The sequence below is a fragment of the Oreochromis niloticus genome, linkage group LG15, assembly GCF_001858045.2.
Source record: "Oreochromis niloticus isolate F11D_XX linkage group LG15, O_niloticus_UMD_NMBU, whole genome shotgun sequence".
Taxonomy (NCBI): domain Eukaryota; kingdom Metazoa; phylum Chordata; class Actinopteri; order Cichliformes; family Cichlidae; genus Oreochromis; species Oreochromis niloticus.
The window spans coordinates 4,734,230-4,757,698 of NC_031980.2; the positions used below are offsets into that span (position 1 = coordinate 4,734,230).

General features: G+C 41.7%; 2 protein-coding genes across 4 annotated transcripts; one reads left to right on the plus strand and one right to left on the minus strand.

The window, feature by feature from the left end:
* Positions 1-1,979: 1,979 nt before the first annotated feature.
* Positions 1,980-12,447, minus strand: actr10 (actin related protein 10). Its single transcript, XM_003440658.5, has 13 exons — positions 12,241-12,447; positions 11,102-11,174; positions 10,913-10,995; positions 10,708-10,816; positions 9,759-9,866; positions 9,513-9,580; positions 9,264-9,343; positions 8,488-8,523; positions 7,826-7,905; positions 7,645-7,718; positions 7,366-7,447; positions 3,097-3,298; positions 1,980-2,923 (listed from the first exon to the last, which is right to left on the minus strand). Exons 1-13 carry the CDS (start codon positions 12,315-12,317, stop codon positions 2,742-2,744), a joined length of 1,254 nt encoding a protein of 417 aa, XP_003440706.1. The 5' UTR covers positions 12,318-12,447; the 3' UTR covers positions 1,980-2,741.
* Positions 12,448-13,946: 1,499 nt separating this feature from the next.
* On the plus strand, positions 13,947-22,675 carry armh4 (armadillo like helical domain containing 4). Of its 3 annotated transcripts, none has more exons than XM_019345602.2 (8): positions 13,947-14,115; positions 15,230-16,134; positions 17,387-17,761; positions 18,253-18,405; positions 18,533-18,685; positions 18,845-18,876; positions 19,316-19,465; positions 19,580-22,675. In XM_019345602.2, exons 2-8 carry the CDS (start codon positions 15,252-15,254, stop codon positions 19,652-19,654), a joined length of 1,821 nt encoding a protein of 606 aa, XP_019201147.1. In that variant the 5' UTR covers positions 13,947-14,115; positions 15,230-15,251; the 3' UTR covers positions 19,655-22,675. The 3 variants fall into 3 exon arrangements, with proteins under 3 accessions (XP_019201147.1, XP_005449777.1, XP_013124231.1); XM_005449720.3 differs by having other exon boundaries at positions 19,316-19,450; XM_013268777.3 differs by having other exon boundaries at positions 15,233-16,134.
* The last annotated feature ends 794 nt before the right edge of the window (positions 22,676-23,469 follow it).

Here is a 23,469-nt window from a genome sequence, read left to right on the forward strand (position 1 = left end):
GTTATCAGGATGTGTCTACTTTAGCTGATATATAAATGTCTCTTTTTACTTTACACGACACCTACTCTCTTGCAGTTTGCTGATCCTCCTATTTACAGTTAACGTTGATTTCCTGATTACACGCAGGTCCGCGTGACCCGCAGGTGCCGCGAGCTAGCCACATTAAACTTCTTGTTCTCCAATTCTGCAGGGCATGGAAAACAAGCAAGGAGCTGCCCTTACATTTATAAGGCGGGCTCAGATGTGCTTTCACAGCCACTGTGATTTATGGGATACTTAGTCTGGTGCGTTCTGAAAAATAGCCTCTGGAGGCGATACCAAAGATGGAGGAGGTGTTCCCTCTCACCACAAAACTGATGTTGGTCTTGTTTGGTGCTCTTCAGAGAAAAATTACATTCAAATCTTAAATGAACAATTATAATCTTTTTGTTATTTAAAAAAAAAAAAAAAAAGCAAATATAGTGTACTCACCAAGCCTAGCACAGGCCTAAGATGCAAGTTCCAACTTCATATATTCATATATTTGTGGATTCTTCGAGGGAGCTTTGCATGACTTCTGATTTGTCTCTTATACCAAGTCCTTTTGTAGCCCTTCAATTCATGCACTGTATGAAATAGGCTGTTCTGGCCCTTCCGGGGCGATCGTGGCTCAAGAGTTGGGCGTTCGCCTTGTAATCGGAAGGTTGCCGGTTCGAGCCCCGGCTTGGACAGTCTCGGTCGTTGTGTCCTTGGGCAAGACACTTCACCCGTTGCCTACTGGTGGTGGTCAGAGGGCCCGGTGGCGCCAGTGTCCGGCAGCCTCGCCTCTGTCAGTGTGCCCCAGGGTGGCTGTGGCTACAATGTAGCTTGCCAGTGTGTGAATGTGTGTGTGAATGGGTGGATGACTGGATATGTAAAGCGCTTTGGGGTCCTTTGGGGTCCTAAAGCGCTATATAAATACAGGCCATTTACCATTTTTTTTTAAACCACTTTTCTTTTGATTGGCTGCCTCTTGCAAACAGAAGGTTTGAATGGCTTCCATGCCGACAGCCACAGCTCTATGGCTAAAATGACTGCATAAGGGACGTCATTAATGTCAAAGATTTCGAGCATAGAAAAAAGTGAAGCCTGAGCTTTTGGCTCACATTGGTGAAAATGATAAAAAGTCATAACTGATCCTCTTTGATCAAATAAAGATTTTGTGTAATGACCACTTATTGCAATCTAACAGGCAGGGCTAAACCATTTTCTGGGGAGTCCCCTTCCCAAATTCCCACCTAGACTTCCAAATCAGATAGACAAGAGGTCAGACAGAGAGACGAACAGCTGCTGTTTCCTGTCTCTGGGAACCACACTGATACTCCAGTCCCACTTCTATTCAGGGGAACGTGGGGTTTCCCTCAGCTGCAGCAGAGGGAGCAGGTGGGACAGTGCTGCTTTGTATGTGCAGATGTGGGCAAGGCTGTTTTTAGTTGATGTTCAGTAAAGGATCATTCATGTACGATCAAACGTCTGCCTGTGCCTGAGCATTCACCAAAGCTTTCACTTCACACTCCAAATTGAAATGAAGTCACATGTTTACCTCTAAATGACTGACTTGCGTCTGCAGTTCCTGGGCTTACTGCTGTCACTAAAGAAAATGAAAAAGAAACATATGCACACCTTCCAGTTTCATCTGCATCACTCAGTGTTTATTCCTGCGACTGAAATCCAAACATTTGATTTCCCACAATTTTGTTTGCCAGTCTTGATATACAGGTGCATTGTGGGTAAATGCTACTGGTTCCCAAGCCGTCAGACAGAGCAGCACTGAGTGATTAATGTGACCCAAAAGGCCAAACAGATGTAACTCGGTTCCAGGACATGCAGGCATTAACAGTTTGTTGGGACAGGGCTGAATAAGAACATAACCTACACCGTCATCTAAACACAGTGCAGCACGAGTGCAGAGGCAGTGGATGTAACTCCATTTCTTCATTTTTCTTTTTTAATCCCAGAACTACACAAACACCCTCCTGTCAGTCTGGATATTTATTTACAAAACATTACAGTTACCACTTATCATGGGAGAAAAATCACTGAAAGCATGTTCGACTGTGTATTTCCACAGGGTTTAAGGACTACAGAGCAAAACGACAAAACACCACACACACAGAAATCTTCTCAGTTACTCAGCCTGATTACATTTCATCAATATTGCATACGTGTGGGTGAATATTTTGCATCACGCTGACCCACTAAATAGAAGCAGGAAGCACGGCCTTGTGACCAAAATAAATGACTTACACAACAGCATTTTCTGTAAGTCTGCTGACAAATCAATGACTAAATTTACCTTGGTAGTGACTAGAAACATTTCAGTGGATTGTGCGACTCACTTTAAATGCAAAAACAATACAGGAAAATAAAAAACAAAAACAAACAAACAAAACAGGTGTGTATCAGAGTGAGAGAAGTACATACAGACTTAGCATCTCGCTAAATGAGACGTTAACAGAAGACGCGGCTTCGTGGAGCACAGACATCATTCCAGATTTAACAGAGCAAGAATTCCTGTGCAAAAATATTGCAAATGCTGAAAAATCCAAACATCTGCTCTTTTCTTTTGATACTCTTTCCAAAACTCTGCTTGCCTGATCAAACAGTCAAATAAAAACACATACAATGACCTGACATTAAAAACACGTTGAGCTGTTTGTGTCGTTAAGAGTAATACAGTGATGTTATGTTACAGATTACTGAAATGTTGGAATTAATATATTCTACTTCTCTGTGGAGAAGGCTCTCTTCATTAGTGGAGGAGGGGTCTTTCCAGCTTCATACAAAGACTCGGGAGGAGGGGAGCTCAAGCAGCACCAGTCTGGGATGCGCCCCATCTGGTTGTAGTAGTCCCGTGACACCGACCTGCTGCCTAGGATGTCCTGAAGGGCTCCAAAGATGGCACCTGGTAAGCAGTTTACAAATGTTACAAGAGGAGCCACAAACATTTTTTTTCTTCTTATTTAAAAGTAGAAAAAAGCTGACAGTGTGTTTTATCAGAAGTGATGATTGGGATGAAATTTTTAATCCACAAGCCTTCACTTCAGCATGAATATTCAATTTAATTTCATATCTGACCTCCAAGCCACGCAGTGCAGTTGGGCTTTGCAGGGGGAGAATGAATACGGAAGCTCTTGCTGGCCAGCACGTTACTGTATTTGGGTTTCTCCACCAGGAGGCGAATCTCTGCCAGCAGGCGGTGCAGGAAGCCGGGCAGCATGGCGGTGCCTCCGATCACCACCAGGTTCTCAGAGAGCACTTTACGGGTGTCGATGGGGCACTAAAACAAATGCAAACAGATATTTTGAATAAAACACTGGTGGAAAACATCTGTTCTTCACTATTCGACTGCTGCTACAGGCAAAAAGAGGCAGGAGGTGGGAGCCATCCCAGCATTACAGAAGGATTCTGGTAAAACAGGCTGACCCAGACTAAAACAACATGATAGGGACTGTGACGTTATTGCGAGAGGTCTCAGGGGAGCTGCAACACATCAGAACATTATGAGCAGTTCACTATCGTGTAACATCAGACTTAAACGTTTATATCATTACAGTAAAAGTGTGAAGCTGTGTGAAGTCGGCTGTTTGGGTTTATGAGTTTAATTAGGCTGTTCTGGACTGACTGGATCCCCATAGTGAAGAGCAACAATGCTTTTAGTTGCATTGAATGGTTGCAGTACAGCAGCCAAACAAAGTCAAACTGCACAGCCCGTTTAACGTGCAGAGCGACGCTGTGGGGGTTGATAACTTCCTCCAGCCAGAGATACTAAAGGTTCAGTACAGGAGTACAAGGAACAAACTAAAATCCACCACTAGGAAAGATCAATGAAGCAAAAATCAAAGGAATTATGAAACCTGCATTATAGTACATAACACACTGAGCTGAAACACACCAAATAGTTTGAACAAACATTGCAGAATTGATGGGCGGGACTGCGTGCGTTAGATTAGCATGACAGAGATCACTCCCACCTTCACTACTCCCAATCAAACAGATGTTTTATTGTTTAAGCAAATTAAAAAGTATTTGAGAACTAGGACCAGCTGGGTCAGTGGCTGGTATCGTTTTCACCATGCGGGCCTATCTGTTTGCCATCATAACAAAATCTGGTCCTGTTGGTCACGGGTAGTGCTAATACTCACTTTAACTCACTTTTAAACTATATCAAGTGAGTAACTAGTAATAACAAGAGCACACAACTCCCCCAAACTTTGATGTTTGATAATGGGTGTATCACAACATGCTTTTATAACCACATGCTGATCTAAGACCTCTGACTGACAACCTTGAATAACAACCATTACATCACTAAAATTGTATTTTTTATGATCTTTACCCAAATGGTTCAAAAAGCTGTAAAAACTGAGATTTCAAAATCTATTGACAGTGTGATTTTGCAAAACTTTATGTCATACTGAAAAAATATAAAGTTTGTTGTACAGCTCTCTCTCCATGCTGTTTGACCTTGCCCTAACACTGAAGGTCAAGGTCAAACACTTAGCCAAACTAGGTACTCATGTTCCCCAAGAAAAGAAGGAGAATAAGAATAGCATTATGCTATGATACGGAGCTGACTGTGATGGTACTGGGGTCTGTAACTAAACGGGCATTGCTAACAGGCTCAGAATCAATAAATGCCTGGACAAACTGCGATGCCGCTTGTATTTAGGAAAAATAATTCATTCTGAGAGAGCTGATAGAACCTTCCTCCTATAATAACAAGGCTACCAGGGGCAAGCAAACACATTTTAAGTTGCCCCGTGTTTACAGTCAGTGCACTCCAGTCATGGCTCATAGAGCAGGATCTTTAAAAGTGTTGGCTTACTTTAATCTGTTTAATGCAAATGCATCCAAATCCAAAACATTAGATGTAATAAGGCAGCTTTGTGTAAGTAGTGACACCGGCAACCTCTGGAAAGCTTATCAACTCTTTTTTTTCCCCTTTTGTTTTTGTTTTACAGGAGCAGTGCAGCAAGTATGAGTATTTTGCTTTGGTGGGAGTTGCTGATGGGTTTTACAAAACAAAAAAATGCCACCGTTTCCACTTCAAGTCAATGTAACACTCATTATCGTTTTTAAAACACGTCTGTAGTTATCAAGTTGGAACAGCCTTAGTTTCTGTTCTCCAGTAAGTGACAAACAGCTGCCACGGGTTGTTAGAGGACTGCACTAAACACACTTAAAGAAAACCTGTTCACGAATGGTAGACAAGGGAAAGTGAGACAGGACAAAACAAGCATCACATGACTTTCACCAAGTTCACTGGGAAAAGATTTCAGTGCTGGACAATGTGAGTACTTGTGTGCGAAGAGTATGTGGAGCTGTGTTTACACCTACAGGCTAGTGGTTCTTGTTACTAAACAGGGAATCAAGGAAGCCTTTTAGGGGAAAAGGGAAAGACCATCTCTGAACCGAGGAGGGCGCCTCGGGAACATTATTCAATATCTTACAATGTTGTGATTACAGTCACTCCCCAACTCTCTGTGAATGGCACTCTTGGAGACTGATCAGTGGTCATGACAATTTGCATACGGACGATCATGAAACTGAGCTCATTGACAGTGGTGCTGTTTTCACTCATTGCGCAAATGTACTGTTTATAAGGTTGGAGAAACCTGCAGACAGCTGAGACTGAAGGAGTCACTTGGATGAGTGAAAAACTGCTTCCCCTAGAGGTGGAAATCACCAGACGGCTGACAATACAAAATTAATACTTCACTCATGGTAATATATTACTGCAATTTTTAACATTTTGCAATATGTTGAGTCATTCAGTGACACCATCATCTTTTTCAACTGCAAATTATTTCCTCCAAGTTTAACTTCCCAGTATCTGTTTTATCCAGTAAGATAATGTTATCTCACTTAAGTTATGAGACTTAATGCGACTAAAGCACACCAACACTGAGTAAAACCTGCCATAAATGTTGCCATAAGACAGAGTAGGTTTGCTATTCGTCTACAATTGAATGGGGTCAAGTTGGCAATTACATGCAATCTGTTTCTGATAATACATTAACTACTACTAATAAATTAACTTTGAAAAATCATTCAAAATCACATCTGTTGCTGCCTACATAGGCAGAAATCACACTTAACAGCAATTCACTTTTAAAATGTACATTTTTCCTTAACCTTTGTGTTCTTCAGGAATAACAACCAGCTGAAAGCCAGCTGAGTTGAGTCCCCTCGAGATGTGGTCACTGATAAAAACTGAGTGAGAATTGTGCAATCGACTTGTGATGTAAAGTGGTCGTGAGTGTGCGACACTGTCAAGTTTACGTAACCGTGTAGTCACCACAAGTTGTGGGGGGAAAAAAATGTAGTAAAATCTGGAGGCAACCACCAATTTATTTATTCATTTTTAAATTCAAGGGTGTTTTTTGTGTGACTGAGCCATTAGCTTGTTCTGAATTTTAGGTGGTAAATGTGTCCAGTGTTGGATGTTTTTCAGTAGAGGGAATTTAATGCAAGTTAGCTCTATTGTTTGTAGTATTCCCAGAGTATTTTAATTTATTAAATAAAATGTCTACATTCTGACCCTCTGTAGTGATACAATATCACGACACTGTGCTGTATCGATTTTTTCCCCCTACCCCACTTTATCCAACTGAGAACACTACGTCCAAAATCCCAAAAGGTTGATTCTGTTCATCTGGACGTAGCGTTTTCAATGGGAGAAACATTTCATCACTCGTCCAAGTGACTTCTTCGGTCTCACCTGACTGCAGGTTTCCCCAACCTTATAATCAGTACATTTGCATAATGACTGAAACCAGCATCACTAACAATGGGCTGGGAGGTCAGTTCCTTGATCATTAATATGCAAATTGTCATGACCATTGATCAACAACCACTGATCAAAGCCCATTGATCAATGACCATTAGTACCATTCACAGAGAGATGGGCAACATCTGCAATCACAGCATTGTAAGATGGTGAAAGATGGACCCTTTTCTTTTCCTTTTCATGTCAATGGCCTCCTTGACTCCCCGCTCAAACCAGTGTTCCTTCCTTTCCAGGATGTGTACAAGTGTTGGATGTTTTTCAGTAGAGGCTACGTCCAGAAACAACTTCCAAAGATTGCCTTACCTGGATGATTGATCAAAAATCAAAACATGCGGAGTGAAAACTTATCTAAAAACGACTAGCCTAAGCTAGTATGATTTCTGCTGTTAGTGGTCCTGATGACCACAATAGCTTGCCAATGTCTCAAAAGTAGCCAAAAACAATATAACATATATATTTATTCCAAGGTATGAATAGTACTTTCAGTAAGTATCAGAACAGATAACATATTAACGATACACATTACTATGACTGAATGAGAAACTTTTCTTTACCTTAACCAGAGTATCGAGTATCAGAGTGGCCACACTCTTCTCCTCGTTGTCCTGTTCAAACAAAATCTCCATCACTGAGTCCCTGGAAAAAAGGAAAAGATGACTTTGTGACACAATCTAAAAGACAGTTTATACTAACAGCAAGCTGTCGTTTTAAATATAAGAACACATGGAAATACCTGAAGCTGTATAACGTTACAAGAAAATAGAAGGCTCTTTCTGTCTGGCTCTTTCTTTAAGTAGACTGCTTAAAGCTGACAGCAGATAAAAAGGGCATACCTGATGGATCCTTTGATATGCAGGATTTTCTCTCCATCAAGCGGGTAATCGACATCTGGAGGAGGGGCGGGCCGCTATGAACACATTTAAAAGTGTTTTACTAAAAAGTGCAGCATTTGTCATTTACTCAGCACAAATGTTTGGGCAGTTGTGGTAAGCACCATACAAAGAGCTGACTTACCTCTGCTGTGCCATCCAAGTTAAATTTGGCTTCTTGGATTTTGAGGCCTCTTTGCAGGTCACTGACAAAGCATGTTCTCACTGCAGGAAACAAAACACCACTGGCGGTCACATAACCAAACTAGTAGACAAGAATGTTTGTGACCAAGCATAAGGAGTTGAAGTATTTTCCTTTCACTCCTTCCATAACTGTGGTTTTTGTTCATGACTTACAATGAATTAAAAAGACATAAAGACCCAAATAAGCCTAACTGAAACCTTTATTACATAGCTGACAACCCCATTTTGCAGCACAGTCTCAGTAAATTATACTTTTGCATCATTATAAAAATAAGTGGATGGGTGTTTCGCCTATTCTTAATCCTTCATTGTTCCAGAAAAAAGCCACACAAAATGGAATGAAATTATTTCTTGAAAAAAAAAAAAAAATTAAAAGACACACTTTTGTGTATCAACAAAAAGGCTGTAGCCTCCACATTCTGGAAACACAGACAGGTCTCAAACTGTTCTCAGAGTAAAAACAAGGACTGCTGGTGATTAGAAAATGTAGGTCAACCTCGCTGCAAGAATATTCAAGGGGATGGACAGACAGATTTGTTTGTGTATAGAGTGTCCAAGGTGCTCAAGGATGGAATAAATAAGGAAAAAGTCAGTCAAACCTACCCTTGATGTCTTCCACTGTTTCTTCTGGGATAGTCCCTGGTTAAGAGATTAAAAATGGAATATAAGAAATGAACATTCATTTTCTTGGATTTACTTATGCATCAATCAGCCAATTTTCCTATTTCTCTTTCCCGTTTGATTTATGATGCTGAATCAGCACTTGGAGAAGCTGACACTGCAGCAGAGGACAAGTGTGACTGCTGGGTCTGAAACAAATCCAGCTATGAAAAACTTCAGGAAAAGCCACCACTGCTGAGGCAGAGACTTTTTTGGTGTTTTGCACTACTATCATTACACAGTTTTGGGGCAATACAGCTTCTAAGTCAGTGGTAGGGAGGTAATTACAGAGGTCTTAGTCGTGCTCACTGCAGAGATGTTTTATGACCCATCTACTCAGACACCCTGTTGTCTTTTTAAAACACATGATATATATATATGCATCTTTTCTCATTCTGCTGCAGCTGTAGATCTCACTGCTCAACTCAATATACTCAGTCTGGTTCCCTCTATCAACAAAAAGTGTGGAGAGGATCTCTAAAATAGACTGTATGCATAATGCATAATTCACAAACTGAAAAAGCGATTCACTCAAATGTCACACAGAAACAAGTTCTTCCTATGAATAGTAAATGCTACATAATGGGTCACAGCCATTATATTCTTCTATTCTTGGCACTGTAAAAACCAATCAGCAGTCCATAACAGAGTTATGCCTTCACAAGTGTCCCCATTTAAAAGACAAGGACAGACGGTGTGTGCTGACTTTCTGCATTTACCAATGGCGGCTTGTACGCTCTGCCCTGTGGTTGTGTCTGTGTCCAAGGTGCACTGCTCCACGAGAAGGCTGTCTAACTCCCTACAATAAACAAACACATGCATTTTATGCAATGAAACAACAGATTGAAATGATTCAATTCAACAGTCAAAGATTTTCAATCATGATGCAGTAAAGAGAGATGGATTATTTTCTCAGTTAAATGTGTACAAATCACTACACTGATGCTGTTAGAACTGTTGGTACTTACTTATGGATGGCTTTTCCTCCCAGAGGCAAAGCTTCCCAGGCTGGCAAAACAGGAGTACACTCACAAACCTGATTTCCAGAGTTAAGATCAGCATCATAAATGTCCCAGACCTGAAGCTAACAGTACAATAATGCCTGCCAAATAGTAAATATGTGTAAGATGCATTAATTAAAACATATAGCATGTATATAGTAGACCATAATGTTCACTGTTCTAGAGACCACACTCATTATGGGAAAAGGATACGGGCAGCACCAGCGTCTCTGTGTAACCACAGTCCATCACGAGTGCAGAGTTGATGCCTAAAGTCATGATGGCCATGAGGTGACTGGGAGCAAATAGCACAGATGGCACCTAGAAAATGAAATCATTCATGGAGTAAAACTTTAGAACCTCCTGTACTAGCTAAAATTTCCCTGTTAACATAATCATTTTGTTTATCAGTTATTAGATTGTTCTAGTTTATTATAAAGTTTAGGTGGAAATCATGTGAAATTTAAATAACAGGTTGTCAAAGTGTTGAACATGGCATGTAGATTAGGCTACTATCTATTACCCATCTGACAGTGCAATTGCCACTGATAAGTCATTTATGAGTCAGGCATCTTATTACACTGACTATTATTTCCTATTATCCATTACATAGAGCATACTCAGTGACGCCACGACTTCATACACAACCTTGAGCATGAACTACAAAAAAACAAACAAAAAAACTTAAATATGAGGCACAAGTTTGTCTGCATCAAGTAACAGTAGTTATCATAATAAATGCATTAGTTACTTCTTCTAAATCAGGTCAAATTAATGAAATATAAGGAGGGATTTAAACAAGAGCTAATTATAAGTGGATTACACTTTGATCATCGAGTGTGGTTTTAGCTCAGCTGCAGGAGGAGAGAAGAGGCGCAGCAGTTCAGGGAACTAGGGCAGGTAGAATGACGGGGACACCTGCTGCTGTCTGCTAATCAACTTTTGTGCACTCGTGTGCCAAGAACTTGATGACACACATCAAGACCTCAAAGCTTATGCTTCCATGACAGCTGTGCACCAAACTGAGAAAAGAAATCTTTCCCAGGCTGATTAGAGTTGATGGTGCTCTGTCATGTTGGGTTTTTGTTTTTTGTGCACAGAGTTGCAAACAGATACTTTCTATTAACTGGTCTGATCCCAGCACGTGTCTGTGCTTTCGTACCTCAAACTGTTTGAAGAAAACCTTTGTGAGCGTCTCCCTGAAGTGGGATGGGCAGAGGATGGACTCGATGATGACCACTCTTCTGTCGCGAGGGTTCACCAGAAGGTGCCTAATGAGGCAAACGGAAAAACAAACTCTGATGTGATGTAGCCGCAAGAAAAAAAGAACTACAATAACCTAGTCATTTATTGGAGAAGAATCTCACCTGAAGTACAGTATGTGGATAAACTCTTTGAGGATGACATAAAGCTCTTCTGTATTGATGTTGTACTGAACCACTTTGACTGCCTGAATAAGAGGAATCAAATACCACATAACCAAATATTTTTTGTTTATTCCATTTCCACAAATCATTCTACATAATTACACTAAGCAGAACACGGCAGACCCTCACCTGCTGCTGTCCCGGTTTGCGGATCTCGCTCGGAATTATGAACCTGGGCCCCGTTTCCCCTGCAAAGCCACATCTGTGAGAAAAGGAAGCTGTCAGCTGGCATAATAGGAGATGCTGAAAAGATCAATATTTATATAATAATCATTACCAGTAACTTTTTTAAATACTATAATTTTAGTTTACTCAAACCAAAAACCTATTTCTAAAAAAGGGCAAAAGCACCACAGTTTAGTTGTAAATAAAACAACAGTGCATATTTGTGTTGGATATTCTGTGGCAGTAACTGCAAACAAAGACGACAGTATTTGAAAAGATAATACCAGTCCTCTTGATCTTCACATGACTTCATATCTGTTTGCCTTCCAGCAAAATATAACAAAAAATGACACTGAAATGCTTTCAGTAAATAAAGATCCATTTGCTCACTATAAATACCCGTTAATATACAACACATGTGAGGACTGGCGGTAAAGTTACAGAGACAAAGTTTAGATTGTTTGACATATGCAGAGAAGGGATGGTGGACAAAGGATGTTGATAATGGAGCTGCCAGGGAAGATGTAGTGAAGGAGGACACGCAGAGAGTTGGTGTGACAGCGCTAGGCAGTCCTAGAAATAGGGTGTGAGAGACGGCAGGTGATCTGCTGTGGCGAGCTCTAAAAGACGCAGCCGAAAGAAGAAGGTGTAAGGTCTAATGAGAGAGCTTTTAGATTACCAAGTGTTTAAATATATAACCAAACAGCAACCACTATGGGGAGAAATTCTGATGACAAAACGGACAAATGGCAACTCGCTGAATCTCCCAAATGCGAAACTTCGGTGTTGTTAAAAAATTAGCATTGGTAGCGTTTGGCATTAGCTTAAAAAAAAAATGCTAGCTGAACGCTGACAGTTAATTAACCTAGCACTGGCTACGTGGCTAACAAGCTAGCCCCCATCAGCATTCACTACCAAAACTGTGGTAGGTAGGTGTTTTAGGGTCGAATTTAACGATGTGTTAGACTTTAAGTCTTCACTTCCCTAAAATACACATGTAGTTGAGAGGCGGGCGAGTTATTTCAGAAAACAAAGATGCATTTTAGCATATTTTGCTAGCTGAGTGGCTCTATTAGCAGGGCGGGCTAACGATTGATACTCACTTTGTGTATGCTGCTCCTAAGTCAATGACAATCGCAGTCTTCTCTCCTCCGCTTCCGAGGCCATCAAATAATGGCATTTTGATAGCTGCGTCGGCTTTGGACGAAAACTGTACGTATAATTAGCGCCAGCAGCCTCAAATTAGCATCCCACTACAGGTCTGTTGTCTTCCTGTTGGACTGGGCGGGGCCTTCAGAAAGTAGTGACATCACGCGAGGAGGGTGCCTGATCAAAATGCGCTTAACTCAGTATAATTTAAGAATAACGCCAAAATAATGTTTTGCTTGCAGAGCACTTATTGAAACCAGTGTTAAAATTGATGTACATTCGCGATAAAATAAAATAAAATACAATACAATACAATAAAATAAAACTATTTGATAAAAATAATTTGAAATTTACAAAACTACTTTGTTTAGTTGGGGGTAGCCTGTAAGAGGAACATGTAGAGATGGGAAAGCAGACTTCTTGCAACTAAATCTACTCCCGAAACTGTCAAAATCAGTTGTAACACCGGTAAACTTTGTATTCAACCATTCAGATGCAATAATGATCAAATTAAAGTGTTGCTCTCTTATATACCAAGCGATCGCCTCAACAGACGGATCCACAAACAAATGCAGGGTTATTTAATTTAGAATTAGAGATGTGAACTGATAGAATAACTTCCAACTCTATATTTTTATTATCTGAGTTCAGTAGCTTTTCATGACTGACATTTAAAAAAAAAAAAAAAAAAAAAAAAAATTTACCACATACTAGGCATAATTGGTACAGCATCTCAGTTCATTCATGTCTGAAATAAGCCGTTTTAGTTCTCTATATCATCACCTTTAAACCAAATTATTCTGATTGGCTGCTCCTTGCAAACACAAGTTTTGAGCACCAGGTGAGATGTGCTTCTGTATTCACAGCCAGAGGTATGTGACTGAAATGATCACTAGATCCAATAGCAAGTAAATGCAGGGCCACGATTGCGGAACCTGAGACTTTTACCCTATAAAGGCACCTTGTAGGGAAGAGCAGTCTGTCATGATTTAGGAGATGAGACATCATCAATTCGAAAATTCTGAACACATCTTAATGATCACCAAATCATTTTTACTCTTTACAATAATTAGTTAACCCAACAAAACACACCGAAGTACCGAGCCAATACCAATTCCAGTGTTGGTACAGATACTATAGATATTTGGATTGAACACCTCAAATGATCACATTAAGGATGTCTTCTTCTACTAAGAGAAAAACCTTTAGTGATCACTTATATGTCAGGAGTATCGGAACAGCTGAGACGCATTTTTTCTAAACACGCTGCGCCAAAAACTGGACCACCCCAAAGAGGCCCATAAGTACTGCTTTTAATCTAATGTAGCCAAATGCATCAGGCTTCTGTGACAATTAAAGTGAATTCATAAATATTTTTATTAAGAACTCGAGAACCTTTCCACTCTCGTCTTTTCACACAGAGGAGCAGCCGAGCAGCTTTAAGTGGGGGTTAAGGAGCTGTCTATTCAGCACCACCACCAGCCCGAAGTGACCCTTTGGGAACAACTGCACAAGTCTGCATTAGAGACGAAATAGAAAAAAGAAAGAAGTGACAGAAGCATCTGAACATTTGAATCAGAGCTCTGGCTGTCAGTTCATGATAAATCTTGCAGATTTGGAGCATTTGGTGGCAGCACTTCAGAAGCAGGCGGAGGTACGTAGGCTGACTTTGAGTCAGTGACGCTGAGCTGCACAACAACAAGCCTCTCCAACATCTTGCCTTCCACAGCGCTGAATTTGTGTGCGTGTCCGACTCTCGTTTTTCTTCGCGCACTGCGAGAGAAGCTCCGCGTCCTCCGAGCAACGAAACCCGTCATGAACTCTACAAGGTAACACTCTATTTTTAGCTCTGCGCGACTTTAATTGTTGCCTAATGCAAAATCTCGCTTTCGACACCTGAATGTGACGGGTGATGCGCCTTGGGGGAATGCATCGGTGCCCGTGAGCCTATGCATCACTCCTTTCAGTGCTGACTCGAGAAGTATGATTCAACACCGCAGTGTGAATTTTGTTTACAACCCAAATTCTCCGGTGATCGTGTTGTCATGTGGAGGACTGCATGAGCGTACCGGCTGAGTGTATCAACTGTATTGATTCCGTGGAAGGCAGGATAGTGGGTTATCCTGTAACATGCAGTTCTGTGCATAATCACTGCTGGGAGAGAATTTCACTCAGACGCTCGTCTGACTCAGGCAATAAGAAGGGTGTCAACCCTGCATGTACTAGCCATCTCTCTCATTTTGACAGCAGTGATTGGTCATTAGTTGGCCTTTGTTATCACATCAAATGAAGCAGCAAACATGCCATGGTACATGATTTTTTCTTTAAATGTCTTTAAATCCAGTGTGCAATTGGACTGTGAGCACACACACATTCTTTCTGAGGAACGCTCTGCTTTGAGCTGGATGCAGTTGAGTGGAAATGTACAAATTTTTCATGGAGCCATCTGAAGAGGATCCTAGAGGATAGAAAACCTGGTGCTATTTATAGGTGAAGTGTGGAGGGGTGCTGAGGATTGCTGTGTCAGGTTCCCTCTCTTTCTCTCTCTGTTTCTCTCTCCCACTGAGCAGCTTCTTCTGTTTATACAAAAACGAACAAAAGAGTCAGAGATGAAAGGGAATTTCATCCGCATTAAGAAAAGAAAAAATGCAAGTGCAACATCAAAGCAAAGGCAGGCAGAAATGCTCTGTTAATCCTCTTCTCTGTGGTTATCAATGGCGATCTGAAATTAAACACAGTTTGCATTCTGACCCTTTAATCTATAGTTGAAAAACTTTCTAACTTGGCCCTGCTGGGTGTCCGTCTCCATTCTCAAGCACCGGCACCGTTGCTTTGTCCATGTCTGTATATGTCATCTGGGAGACAAGGCGTAGAAGTTGTAGGTAGGGATTGGTTACACCTCTGTTAAGCCTGTTAGCATGTGTCATTTCTGTTCACTGTCAGCAGGCACTGAGAAGAGCCAGAGATGCTGATGCTTGGGATGCTCCATCACCTCCTACTGACTGGGACGTGTCTCTGTGTCTACGGAGCCCCGTTCAATCTCCCACACTTCAGCCCTACGCAGACCGGCTCCTGTGAAGGACTGTGTGCCAGCTCGGTAACAACCACCGGGTCAACACATGCTACAGATTTAAAACCTACACCATCAGAATCCAGACATGAGAGTGACCTGACAGTGAATGTAGGTGGAGGAGGAGGGACTGGCCCACATGAACAACCCAGGGGGACAGATGCAGTGACGCAGACAGAAAATGGGGACAGTCTTGATGGAAGATCTAGGCTGAGTGAGGCTGGTGGAGAGGCATGGAGCCAAAGCGCCGAGATAGAGAAGATTGGGATCACATCTGAGATGAGAGACTCTGAAAAACAGTCAGAGTCTGTGGATTCAGAGAGCAAAAAGGAGGATGCACCAGTTCACAGTGAGCATTTAATTCCAACAGGTGGGACAGAGCAGTCGGACATGGACACCAGTACCCAAAAAAGGACTCCAAGTAGATTACTGACCTCCACTTCAGCACCATCACACCTGCAGACTTCGTACAGCCAAAAGAGTAACCCCGCTGGAGCATATGGGACAAAAAGCTTTGATTCTCACTGGGATAAAGACACAGAAAGAAGTTTGCCAGAACCTCCAAATCCCTCTGTTTCCCTCTGGACCCAGACCTCCCACAGTCCCACCCCTCATGTTTTTACCCATCAGACCTCCTCACCTTTGGCAATTTGGGGCCATGACAGCACAACTATGTCCTCACTACCAGACCCCTTTTTACCTGAAATCGGACCAAGCCTGATACCCAGAGAGGATGGCCCAGAAAGTCTGTGGACTGAAGCAGCAAGACCTGGTGGAGGTAAGGCAGGACAGTTATGCAATTAATGTTTGCGTAAAATAGGCATGCACAGATTTATTGGGGTGGCACTACCTCTACTGCCTGATTGTTCATCAGTTGCACATGTGCACACTAAAAAGTCACAGTATGCCTTCAAAGTGTGCGAGGTATTGCTCCACAGTAATCTTCACCCCAGTAAGAATTCATTCCAACAACATTCCAGCTTGCTAGATTTCAGAGGGTTTCGTAGGGCTTCATTAAAAAGTATGGCAGAAATAGGAATGACATATCCAGCGGCGGATTTTGTCTTTGATGATTGGCAAAGAAGGCGCCTCCTTTTGCAGACTCCACTTTGAACCCCAGCTGGGACCCGTGGTAGTCTAATTACTTTCTATTCTTGACTCGAGTCTGAAAAAAGAGAACACACACACACACACACAAGCCTGGAAAAGGCTGGTGGCAAGGTACGTTATGCAGCTCCGTGGAGGAGTCAGTCCCCTCCTCTGTCTATATATATATGTATATATATATATGTATAGACAGAGACATTTGGGGCTGTATATGTTTAGCCCTGAATGTCCTCTCACTCCTTCTCACCCTTCATACTCTCCATTCAGGCTATTGTGAAAGGGCCAAGCTGGTTATTATTCAGTGAGTCAGGGCAGGGAATTGGATTAAAGACGTCTGTCTGTGCCAGTGTGCGTCCATGTGAGGATTGTCTGTTTGATGAGACTTTCTCCCAATGGCAAAGGAAACTCAACTCCCAAAATAGTCTTATGTAAAAGGATTGCAGCGTTCAGAAGCATTTTTCCACCTCCTTCAGAATGCTTTGGACTATAAAGGTAGTAACAGTTTCTCTTGTGACAGCCCTCCTTCCTGTGTGCTAGCCTCTTATCTCAAAAGAACATTTTTTTTCCAAACCATCTTCTTTCCATTGTGCCTTTGCTGCACTGTTTTGAAGCAGTTTATAATGAGAAAGCTGCGTGAGCAAAGGAGAAGCTGTTTCAAAGGGCTGCTTTCTGTCATAAATACTACATAAGCTACAGTATGTACTGAATACAGCTGCTGCTTCTCTGTAGAAAACATGCATTTTTAATTTTAGCAGTCAGCTGAATTGTGTGTAGAGAGACAGCGAGACGCCTGTCTCATCGTCATTTGTCTTCGTTCAGTCAATAAATAAAAGCCAGCTGATCGGAAAAGTTCCAATTAGATTGTGATGCTACACACAGTGACTTTCCATGTGACTCTGAGCTTGTCTTGGCACCACCTGCAGCGGAAACTGCGCTCCCAATGCCCCAGGATGAATCCACAGAGGCCACAATGTCATCGGAGGCTCTCCCTCTCATCTTTGAGCCTTTTGAAGACATCACATCTGAGAGCGCGACGGCGACAGCAGCAGCAGCGGTCACCCATGTGTCAGGCAGCAGCCGGCCCAGAGGCCTTCCTCGGTCAGAGGCGGGTCTGGACCAGCTGGTCACCATAGAGAGTGACAGAAACGGTCCATCACATGCCTCACCCGTCCTTATTCCAGACTGGACGTCACCTTGGCAGACATCTGGCAGCGAGCTCCTAGAGCCATTCAGTTCCTCTGGTCCATCTGCTTCTCAGCAGCAAGTCAGAACTGAACCGGACGACCATTCGGAGAAAGGTGAGAGAGATGATGTGGCACGACCCGAATGTGGATATTAGATCATATGGAATCATGATATAAAATCATACATATAGTCTGTGTGTAATGTGTAAATGTGCCATATAAATAAAATCACCATTGCCATTAATTTTTTTCTCAAGAGTTGGTCAATTTCCTACAAATTAAAAGTATTTCACGGTGGTGCCAAAGTAGAAAGTAATTTTCTCTGTATGAAGACGCCTCGGTGGGTGGAGGTGAAGTTTTTTGGCCTTTATTGGTAGGTTTCATGTTTACCTTTTCTAAGTTTGCTTCTGGCCAGACTCCGTGTGACACTGACAAAGTGGTTGAATCTTTCATCACTACCACTTCATTGTGGCATGAATTGACCCAACAGCTGCAGAGACAGCAGTATTGTATGCTGTGCATGGCTTTTGAAGTTGCACACTTGCAAACATGTACAGCTGTGCTCACACTGCTCCTGCTGTCCTCTTATTCTGTTTTTCATTTAGCAAACGTGGTCTCTGCGGGGACACTAAACCTGGAAGACAACGTGTCCTCGGCCGGCCCCTCCCTCTCATCTTTCCAGCAAGCAATGACAATGGTAACCATGACAACCCATCAGCCAGCACACAAATCCACATCAGAGGAGATGGACTCTGAGGGTAGGACAATTTTTTAAATGCCACCTACAAGCCACTCCATTTGTGAAAATGTTCATGTTCAGTCATAACACATGTCCCTCTGCACATCCTCCAACGCTCCTGGATGATTTTTCTTTATTCTCTACAGAGGACCTGGAAGATGACTTTGAGAACTCTGAGGAATCGGTGGAAGAAGACAGTGAAGAAGACCAAACAGAAACGTCTAAAACATCCTCGACGCAGCCTCCATACAGTCTCATCCCGCCACCTCCCGTCTGGGTTCAACGCAACCAGGGGCTGAGTATGAGAACACAATTTCTAACACATATTTTTAATCAACAGTGGGACATAACTTTTAGTATTAGCACTTCTACAAACATGTGTTGCCCTCTTATAAAAGACCTAAAAAAATAAAGAAATGTTCAGATGTGTTGCTAAATGAATGTCTCCTTTCTCCCAGTGCGTAGCTGGGTGGAGCTAATCAGAGAAAAGGTAAGCCTACCCTCTGCTGTCCGTAAAAAAGGTCAATCAAAAATATGTTTTTCTTTTACCTCACCATGAGGCGACTGATGACTCACAGATATATCTTTTTGTCTTGAGCCACCAGGCTTTTCTTTAAGGTGCATACTGTAAAAATCTGTTACATGTTCATAGTTTTCAGTGGGTTGCACAGTTAAAATAGTTTGATGATGATCAAAATATAGATTCGTGCCAGGTGTACTTAATAAAGAACGCTTAGGTCATTTCCCATAATCAACTACAGTATGTTAGCTAATCTGTATAGAGCTGGGGGTGGATAAGCTGGAGGTAGCGGCTGGGGAGAGGAAGGTCTGGGCTTCTCTGCTGAGACTGCTGCCCCCATGATAAGTGAAAGATGGTGGAAGATAATGGATGGGTTAGGGTTTGACCTCTATGCCATCACCCTCTACAGGCGGGTTACGTGTCCGGGATGTTGGCCCCTGTGGGTATCGGTATCACAGGGGCCCTGCTAATTGTTGGCGCCCTCTACAGCATCAGGATGATTCACCGCAAGAGGAGGAACAGCTTTAAACACCAGAGGAGGAAGGTCAGACAGCAGGAGGTCAATAACTTACTTTCTTGTTTTCACTCGTTATTGTTGACCGGTCACATGGAGCAGGTCTCTGTGGATCTTAAATGCATAAGCTCAACCTTAAAATGATTTTTCCCTCTCCAGCAACCCCGAGAACCCGGCACCAGCCGTCAGGACCAAGCCATGCTGCTGGCCGACAGCTCTGAGGATGAATTCTAATGAGAAGCTTTTGGGCCTCTTTTGTTGGTGACCAGTCGCCATTGCTCCTAAACTGGATGTTTGGCAAACACCCCCATCGCTACTGCATCTCCACTTACCCTGGGGCTGTTTGGGTATGACTCCTCTGATCCACTGAAAGGGACTGAGCATAGGGCAGTATTTGCATAGGTGGTGCACAGGTCAACCAGGCACCCACCTCCCTTTCTGAAATTATCTGAGCACTTGTCTAAATGTTGTCAGATGCTGCTGAGTCTAAGAGTGTGGTAGGATTGGTGTTTTCCACCTTTTTTGACAACAAAAATAACTAACTAAATAAAAATAATAATGCATTGAGGGAGCGGTATTCGTAGGATGGAAGTGTTGCTGGTAAATTAAAAGGGGAGACGTGAAAGCCAGCATGTTTTCCGTTAAGTTAATACATTGAATGAAAAGTGACGTGACACAAATAATGTAAATACATTACATGTAGTACATGTAGCTGACTGGGGGTCAGTTGTGTTAGTGTAAATAAAGTCTTAGCCTAGACTTCAATAATTTTGGGAAAAATGCTAATTTACAGGAAGCTGGATTAGATCACTGGAAGCATATCTGTCTGTAAACTGAAACTAACAGCTAGCCTAGCTTGGTCCAACAATAACAAACATGTTGGCTAACATTTCCAAAACTCACTACGAAATCAATCTTTAAAAAAAAAAAATAGAAGAAATTTAAAGTATTAGTGACCTCTTAATTATATTCTAACCATCAGACAGAGTCAGGCAAGCTTCAGGCAAAGCTAAGCTAAAAGCTACTGAGCTAAAAAAGCTACGGGACTGTGCAAAAGTCTTGAAACACCGTGCACTTCTTACTATTTTGCAATGAAATTGGGAAACAGGTAGTGTTTTATTTAAAGTTGCAAACAGCTTGAACTCTCTTAAGCAGCTTTCTTGTTATTTCTTTTAAGTTTTCAGGAACAGTTCTCCAGGCTTTTTGAAGGACATTCAACGCTCTTCTTTGGATGTTGGCTGCCTTTTGTTCTGTTCAATAATGCTGCTTCAGTGTTGACGTCCAGGCTGTGAGAAGCCCAATCCACAACCGATAGTATTACTCTGTCAGGTATGCTTTTACTGCATTGCTAAAAAAAAATTAAGCTGTTCCTCTGACAGTACTTTGGCATTCCAATTTTGACAAGATCGTCAAAACTACTGCCTGAAACGCCTCCTCAAACCATGACAGAGCCTCCAACGTGGTTAAGTGATGGTTGGACACTCATTTTTGTATCTTTCTTCTGACCTCTGTGGTGTTTATTGATGATTAACCAGAATCTAAAGATTTTGATTCATCACTTCATAAGACCTCTTGCCAATGATTTTCAGTCCAGTTCTTGCATACCTCGGTCTTTTCTCCCTTTTTCCCTTCCTTAAGAATAGCTTCTTGATAGCAACAGAGAGCACTGAGATCATTTTTGACGAGGCTTCAGTGAACAGTAGATGGACCAACTGTAGGGCCGGTCTTTGCTGGATTTTTCCTATTTCTTACGGACAGGACTTTCAAATACTGTTCATCTGCTGTAGTTTTACGTCTGCCACTTCTTTTCTCCCAGACTTATCCAGCTTCCTCAAATATTTTAAGGCCACACTGAACACCACACCAAGACATGCCAGTCATTTTTGCTAATAGCTCTTTAGGAATCACCTTGTTGATGTAAAAATACTGTTTCATATCTGTCAAACTTATCTTTGGGATTCTTCTGAGAAACTAAAGAAATGGAAACAAATCAAGTGCCAGGCTGCTATTAACAAACTGCCTAAAGGTACAATTTAAATTGGTTCTTCGCCAAGTTGTCTATTACACTGGTTCATCTCTTGAGTTAGGTGCCTTTTTTATTCTTGAATGATTCATAAGTCAGTATTACAAAATGAACATTCCTCTGAAAATGGTCAGGTACAAGGACTGGACTGAAATTGAGTGAAAAAGCAGCCAATTTCATGCCAAAGAAAAGCCTGGAGAACTTGTGAAGTTCTACTTCTAAAAAAAATAAAGTCTGGCTGGCTGCTTGGAAATAAATACAAAGAAATGAAGCGTGGCTTAAGAGCTTTGCACAGTACTAGAAATCTCTACCATCTATATTATCTTCACACACACTTGACAGAGTAGTATTAAACTCTTTTCCAACTCTTCTTCAGGAAGTAAATAAGCATTTTCTCCCAAAATGTCAAACTATTCCTCATAGAACCTGTCACATACGCTTGGTTTAAAGTGTGAAATTTGTGCAAATGCAAACGTTTTATTGAAAGCCATCTGTTCATATTAGTTACTGTGAGAAACATGTGCAAAAAAACCACCATCCTATAAAAGTATGTAGCATAATGCGGTATGAACTCACTGCCACTTACAACTCCATTTTTGTCCCCAAGTGCATGACTGCGCCTCAGTCGATTCATACGCTGACTTGCTGCAGAGATTTCCCATAAATTAAGTGTTCCTATTGGCTGGAAGAGCACAAACACAAGACAAGGAAGCAGATTCATATTTTTCGTGTGTGCTGATCTGCTGCTGACAACGTGAAGGGTTTTGTTAGACGCTCTCAAACCAGAATTTCACCTTGCTTGGATAAAATGAGCAGAAGTCAGGTTAAGTTTAAAATCTCGTTTTTGAAAGATAAGTTCAAGAAACTTCTCTGCTGCAGTCCAGACAGAAAAGAGGCACAAAGTAGTTCTAGGTATTTGATGCACATTTGTTATACCAATGTTAATAAAGTGTCTTTTGTTTAAGAAAAAAAAAACATTTTCTGTAACTTCATCAACCATCTGACATGCTTAATGAACAAATGCCTGTTTATACGATATAATACTCTTTTAGGGTATGTGTGATGTAAAATGGTAGACCCTTTTTCCCCCTCTTGATGTGGATGTGATCAAATAAACAGCTCTTTTTGATGTCTGATTGTGACTTCTTTTTTTGACACACAGATACAGCCGCTTCAGACAGCAGACAAGACAACCCAGTTTTACAGCATTAAAAAAAAAAAGAAAAAAAAAATCTAATAATTTATTTCTGTGTTCTTTTTCCACATTAAATAAAAGCTATTGGACATTTCCAGATCAAAAATAAATCAAGAGAGGGGACAGGAAGAGGAACAGAGAAAAACAGACATGCAAAGAAAAGAAAACTTTTGCTCTCCTCTTTTCACACTTCGTAGATGGTAGTGGAAAGGCTGCAGAAAGCCCCTGTGGACCAGCTGCTTGCTTGTGTGGTTTTGTGTCACACTTCGACTGCCAAAACAAACGCTAATAATAATTATCTGATCAATGAACTTCCGTCAACTGTGAAATTAAGGGTTATAAATTTAGGATTTCAGTCACCCGAGGTCATGACAGCACAGTGGATGATCAGGATGAGGGGAGGGGGAAAAAAACAACAACTGTTTCTGATGTCATTTCAGGGCAAAGCCGAGTCTCTGTGAGGAAAAACTGGGTAATGTATGCAACGCCACAAGGCACGGCTCCAAACTGATTATTGATGACGAAGCCCTTCGGTCTGTGAGCGTGATCTGAACACAGCCACTGTGGCAGGCTGTAATGCCCATATATACCCTAATGGAACCGCGACAGTTTGGCATGACTGAGGCAAAAAGACCCAGTTCCTTCAAAACTGAAAACACCTCTGTTTGAAAGAGGGAGATGGGTGGGACCTCCAGAATAAACCACAAGTAGTTTGCTAAAAATCTAAACAGTGTCTGATGAGCAGCAAAGGTAATAGTTGGCGTTCGGGGATCTATAGATTGTTTTTGTACTTTCACATCATCTCTGGATGGGGTTAAAGTAGCACAGAAA

Coding starts and splice junctions, on each gene's coding strand:
- actr10 (XM_003440658.5), bottom strand. CDS start 12,317: ATGCCATTATTTGATGGCCTCGGAAGCGGAGGAGAGAAGACTGCGATT. Junction 9,867..10,707: donor TTTTCTTCAAACAGTTTGAG/GTACGAAAGCAC, acceptor TTCATTTTCTAG/GTGCCATCTGTGCTATTTGC. Junction 7,906..8,487: donor AACAGTGGAAGACATCAAGG/GTAGGTTTGACT, acceptor TGTTTCCTGCAG/TGAGAACATGCTTTGTCAGT.
- armh4 (XM_019345602.2), top strand. CDS start 15,252: ATGCTGATGCTTGGGATGCTCCATCACCTCCTACTGACTGGGACGTGT. Junction 18,686..18,844: donor TCAACGCAACCAGGGGCTGA/GTATGAGAACAC, acceptor CCTTTCTCCCAG/TGCGTAGCTGGGTGGAGCTA. Junction 19,466..19,579: donor GGAAGGTCAGACAGCAGGAG/GTCAATAACTTA, acceptor TTCCCTCTCCAG/CAACCCCGAGAACCCGGCAC.